The 6,000-nt window shown below is 41.8% G+C and overlaps 1 protein-coding gene across 4 annotated transcripts in view; it reads right to left on the bottom strand.

Moving 5' to 3' along the window:
* Positions 1-2,703: 2,703 nt before the first annotated feature.
* DNAAF11 (dynein axonemal assembly factor 11) overlaps positions 2,704-6,000 on the bottom strand; it is a 67,610-nt gene continuing 64,313 nt past the window's right edge. The window contains exon 12 of one of the 4 annotated variants that reach the window (XM_059723736.1): positions 2,704-3,025. In XM_059723736.1, coding sequence (XP_059579719.1) covers positions 2,842-3,025 — 184 coding nt within the window. In that variant the 3' untranslated portion in view covers positions 2,704-2,841. Of the gene's footprint in view, positions 3,029-6,000 lie in introns of all 4 variants that reach the window. The other 3 variants (XM_019481777.2, XM_059723737.1, XM_059723738.1) reach the window with 3 other exon arrangements.

Below are 6,000 nucleotides of genomic sequence, written 5' to 3'. Positions count from 1 at the left end.
ATGCTTATTAACGTTCACTCCACCCTCGCTCTTCCTTTTGTTCCACCCATTTCTCCTCCTATCTTAAGCTCCGCCTCTGTTTACTGTTTACTTCATTAACATGGAATTGCCTATGCATTTCGTTCATTTACATGTCTTTTTGCTATGAGCGCATGTCCAAGACCTTAACTTTACTTCTTTGGTCAATGGGCGGACTTTGACCAAAACCTGGAAGCTTCTTCACCAATCACCATTCACCTTTTTGCACATGTTCATCTCGGATTCTCTTACCAATTATGTGTCATTTTTCACATTCCAGTCTGTTTTTCTGTCCCATGTTATACCATCTTCCACATTCCTAAAGCTTCACCTCATTTACAGCATACAGATTCACACAGACTCACTTGAAAATGGTTAACACAGTTAAGATGGTTACTTAGCATAAGCAAATGGCTGGCTTAGATATCATTCTGCCTTGTAGTTAGCAGCTTTTGCTAGGCCACAGGCCTTTTATTCAGCTGCAAATCCAGTGCTCCCCAAGATCCAAATATTGTTACCCTAACAAGCATTAGCATATTAATGTGTGGATTTGTTCCTGAATTCTCTATAGAGTTCTCTCTTTTGATGTTGACTGCATCATGGTGTTTTCTGAATGCAATAGAGGGCGTGTCTACACATTCTTTTACGCATGCCTAAACTTAATGAGCATTAGCCAAATGTGCATTAAGGCAATTTAGGTAAGAATCTACATGTACACACACTAAGGCGCGTTGATGTGGGTGTGCAGACCGACTTGAAACTAAAATGAGTCCCAAATCAATGGATACACACTGCATTAATGTGCATTAGTGTATCTAAACATTTACTAATGCAACTTAGCTATTTGCACCTAAATTTATACCTGCTTTATGCAGGCATCAAATTTAGGCTTGAATAGCCTAAAATCACCATTTTTAAGCTGCATTAAGGGTGCACACCTGTAGACACATGCCCTTGATGTGCCTTAAATTGGGCTAATGCATATTAAATGCACACATGTAGACACGCCCAGAATCTCAAAAATCACTGAGTTCCTAATAGCATTTTAAATTAATTTATTTTGATAGCTGTATTAGTTATATATTTTGTACAAACTGTAGAGAGAAAGATGGCTTTTAGTGAGAATCTGTGAGAATAAGATTCAGATGTGATGCAGATGTAATGAAACATGATGTAATGAAGATAAAAAGATGTAATGAAATATGAAACTCTTAACTTCTGTGAAAGGATACATATCCAATGCCTGGACTCGATGTCAAAAATGGAATAACAAAATCATATTTAGATGACATGCTAAGAACATTTCCATTTGTGTCATAAATGTAAATTGTGATAGTTTGATTTCCAAGCATGTTTGATCAAATAGCATTACAACCATCTAAAAAAAGTGAGATTAACTGAAATGAATGAATGTGGTTTAAACTAGTAATTTAGTTACTCCAAAGGTGAGGTGGCTTTAAAAGTAGAGGTGACCTGCAAATAAAAAAAATGAGAAGTGCATTTACTACAAGAATGTATGTTAAATGCCTAAACCAGGGGTGGGCAATTATTTCAGGCAGCAGCCGCTTACTGAGGTTTGGCAAGCCATCGAGGGCCACATAACAGGCAGCCAGGGGAAGATAAATATTAATTTTCTAAATTTTTTAGGGGCCTCGCAGATCAGATAGAATAGCTTGGCAGGCCACATCCGGCCCTCAGGCCACATTTTGCCCGCCCCGGCCTAAACTAAAAAGTGAAAGAGGCATTCACAAATTTGCTGTGTCAAGTTACAGCAGCTGGTTTCACTATGATACAGTATAGTGAATACATTACTCTTTGAAGAAGCCCATTCCAACTTACTGGGTGCAATCCAGGGGTTTGGGAATAAAGCCAATCAGGAGTCTCCTGCAGTTCTTAGAACAGTGGAAGGGCAGGGTAGGAACAAGTCCCTCTAGCTCCAAGCTCTGCTGCCCCAAATTTTCAGCCCTACATATAAGAGGAGCTGCAAATTAGACACTGACAATTTCAATGAATCCTGCAATTGCTGGAAGCCCAGGAAAGACAAAAGAGACCAGCACCCAGGGCACTGGAAAGATCTAGCTGTCTTAGCCCAACTGTACTGAAGTGGTAAGTCTTCTGGGGGGTATTATCCAGCTGTGATCTTCCCCTCCCCACAGCATCACTAAGGACTGGCACCTTTGCACTCCTCATGCACACTGCTGATGATATTGCTGGATGTACAATCTGAAAGCTGTTTGTTATGTTGGTAGATTTACTGTTGCAGGAAGGATGGGATAGCCCCATCGACCCCTTCTTAGTCCCAGAGTATAGGAACATCAGTGCAAGTGCATCACACCCAACACAAGAGCTTTCTTTGCTGCTGCCTTCATAAGAAGGTAAGCACTGGAAAATGCCTGGGGACTTCAGTCCTGTGTGGTTCATCCTAGGTAATAGGATAATTAATTGCTGTTGCCATACTCATTTGTTATCTCTTTAATTAGATTGTGAGGTCTTTGGGGTAGTGAGTTAATCTTCCTATTGGTTTATATCCTGCCAACCACAGTGAGATATCCCAGTTTTGAAGAGGCCTTTGGAACCCTGTCATGACACAAGCAGACAATTTAGAAAAAGAGAAGGTATGTATTAATCTTCTAATTGAAAGAGGCAGAAGTGTACAGCAAAAGTATAACAAAAACAGCTGATAGCTATAACTAATATTTTTTAATTTCAGTAGACAGTAAGGTTATTATATACGTAGATCCTCTATTGTGTGAGTCAAGAAAGCTGCTGAGGCTAACTCAGAGGCAATGCAGGTTACAGACTGTGAAAACCTCTCATTACATTTCAAATTAAGGGAGGGACATCTTCGCCATCCACTGAGTCAGTAAAACTCTTCTCAGGCTCTATTGCCTTGTGTTGTTGAAGCCTAATGGGACCTTTTCCAGTTCGCTCCTTTTCTTGGACTATGTTTGCTACATCAGGGAATGAGTATTTGTTAGGATCCACTTCTAGTTGCTCAACTTGCTGCCTTCTGGAACAAAAGAGAGCAGCACATCAAATGAAGCAGCAACATTTTGAGAACCACTCTTTTTCCAATTACTTCCATGGGAATTTTGCCCCTCACTTCAATGGAAACAGGGTTAAGGAACTTATTACCATAGAGGGGTTCTTCACTCAAAATGAGTCAAAGCACAGACAATTCACCATTGTCTGGTGGAAACACAAATCATTACTAGCTAGACTTTTTTATGAGTCTACAAATACTTTATGCTTAATCTTTTGACATCTATAATATTTTATACCAAGATAATGTGATTAATGGTTGGTATCAATTGCTGCCTGCTGAGGTAGCAGAGAGTTTGATCACAATTTTCTTTTTTGTTTGCATTTAACTCAGTCTCGCTTCAGTTATTTAAATGGTCTCTGTATAAATCCCTAGTTAGAAAGGAAGCAGAAATTAATAGCACTTAAAAAAAATCAAACAAATACTAAATATTTAAGCTGAAGCATGAATTTGTGTTTGTTATTTATTTTTTGACACTATGGTTTCCAGCAAGTCTTGCAATGTTGTAGAACTTCACAGAATGTATAAACTGCTTATCCAGTCCAGATTAGGGACACTTTTAAAATCATAACCAACAGAGTTATATATCCACTCATTATATCGCTGTACCAGAAGAGATTTTACATGTTTTCCATTGCAGGGTTTTCCTAAAGGAAGAGTGGGAGACCCCTTTGGTTAGAAAAGCAAAAATTTCTAGCCTGTTTCCAGTAATTTGTGACTGCTTGTTCATATTTTTTAAATACTGAAATGTAGCTAATTGGCAAAACAGAATCCAGCCTCCTTCATGGCTAGTAATAGTAGCTCCATTTCACATTGCAAGGCTGCAGTGGGCCACTATTCTAAATCCAACATCAGAAATGGCAGCAAACATGAATTAAAACTGGGCGCTTGTCTAGAAGTTCTTAAAAGCTAATCTGGAGCCTATTGGAGCAAAAGGAGCAAAGTTGTGAAGGGAAAAATAACACTGTATTACATGATGAAGAAGTTACCCAAAAAGACCATCAGATGAACTATGCTTTGACACAAAAAGAGTAGGCCTGTGAGAACAGGGAACTATTGAATTTGGATTTGGATTCAACCAATTCAGATGGCAGAGACTCAATTCAGAGATCCAAATCGTTTTTCCAATTTGATTCGGCCGAATCGCTTCAGAAGATTCGGAGCCAATTAGGAGCTGATTCGGAGATTTGGACGTAGAGTATAATGGGGAATCAATGAAATATCTGTAACTTTGGCTTTTGGCTGATTCAGATGACATTTGCAGAGATGGTAGCCTCTTCTGAGAGCATGACATGTGCCAAATTTCAAGGTGATAGGTGCAGGCGTTTCTGGGAAATTGCACCTCAAAATCCTGAAAGCAAAACTCATGTCACATGTATGTGTTAAGCCACAGTGGGATGAAAACTGCAGGGATGGTAGGTTTTGCTGAGGCCACACAGCCTGAGAAGTTTCAAGGAGATAGGTGCAGGGGTTTGGGGGAAACTGCACCTCAAACTGCGGACAAGCAAAACTCATGACATGGGTGACACTGTGCATGTTAATGCGCAGCAGGGTGAAAGCTGCTAGCCCCTGTTGCAGCCATAAAGTCTGCCAGATGTCAAAGAGATAGGTGCAGGGGCTTCTGGGTTCTGGGGCCCTGCACCTCTAGCTGCTGACAGGCAAAACTCGTGTGATGGGTGCTTGTGCAACTGTGTCTGTCTTGGGGCATTGGGGGGGGGAGGGGGGCGGGAGAGGAGAAACTACTGCAGGCCTGGCTGTTAAACTACTGTGTTACCAATCAATCATGATTCACTGGGGGACCAGCTCAATACACAGCAGCTAGTGAAGATAATGAGTTAGTGAGCAAGGATTAACACCTACAAAACCACAGCAGACTAAGGAGAGGAAAGAATCAACACAAAACCCAGGAACTGCTTCTGCCCCAAGACAGAGACAGTCAGCTGCACAAACCCCCCATGTCAGGAGTTCTGCCTGTCAGCAGCTAGAGGTACGGGCACCCTGAACCTGTCTCCTTAACAGCTGGCAGGCTTTGTGGCCACAGCAGGGCCTAGCAGCCAGGCCTAAAGAAGTTCCCCCCCACCCCCCGCCCCAAGACAGACACAGTTGTGCAAGCACCTATGTCATGAGTTTTGCCTGTCAGCAGCTAGAGGTGCAGGGCCCCAGAACCCAGAAGCCCCTGTACCTATCTCCTTGACAGCTGGCAGCTTCGTGGTCTCAGCAGGGGCTAGCAGGCCTGCAGTTTTCACCCTGCTGCGCTTTAACACACTCACAGTGTCACCCATGTCACGAATTTTGCTCGTCTGCAGCTTGAGGTGCAGTTTCCCCCAAACCCCTGCACCTATCTCCTTGAAACATGGCAGGCTTTGTGGCCTCAGCAAGACCTACCATCCCTGCAGTTTTCACCCCACTGTGGCTTAACACATACACGTGACATGAGTTTTGCTTTCAGGACTTTGAGGTGCAATTTCCCAGAAACCCCTGCATCTATCACCTTGAAACTTGGTACATGTCATGCTCTCAGCTTGAGAAAAACTTACCATCTTATCAGAAACTTACCATCCCTGCAAGTTTCATCTGAAGTAGCCAGAAGACAACAAAGTTATAGCTATTTCATTGATTCCCCATCATAACCTGTGGCCAAATCTCCGAATCGACGAATCTTTTCCAGATCTTTTCTGAATCGATTCAGAAGCTCCAAATTGATTCAGAAAGCCTAAAGCTTCCAGCAATTCAATTCAGATTCATAAATTCAGCCTCCAAATCATCTATGAATCCAAATCATGATCCAAAGCTTTGCACAGCCCTAAAAAAGAGCCAAGATAATTTCTCTATGATTAAACTTTGTTCAGTACAAGGGAAGAGGCTTCTGTCAGGGAACTGGTTGAGGTTACTTGATACTGGATTCGAGTCTGAGTAGCTGTTCTACTGCAAGATCCCTT

Source organism: Alligator mississippiensis, chromosome 3, assembly GCF_030867095.1.
Source record: "Alligator mississippiensis isolate rAllMis1 chromosome 3, rAllMis1, whole genome shotgun sequence".
Taxonomy (NCBI): domain Eukaryota; kingdom Metazoa; phylum Chordata; order Crocodylia; family Alligatoridae; genus Alligator; species Alligator mississippiensis.
The sequence above is the reverse complement of the archived record's forward strand: the minus strand, read 5'-3'. Positions and strand labels throughout refer to the sequence as shown.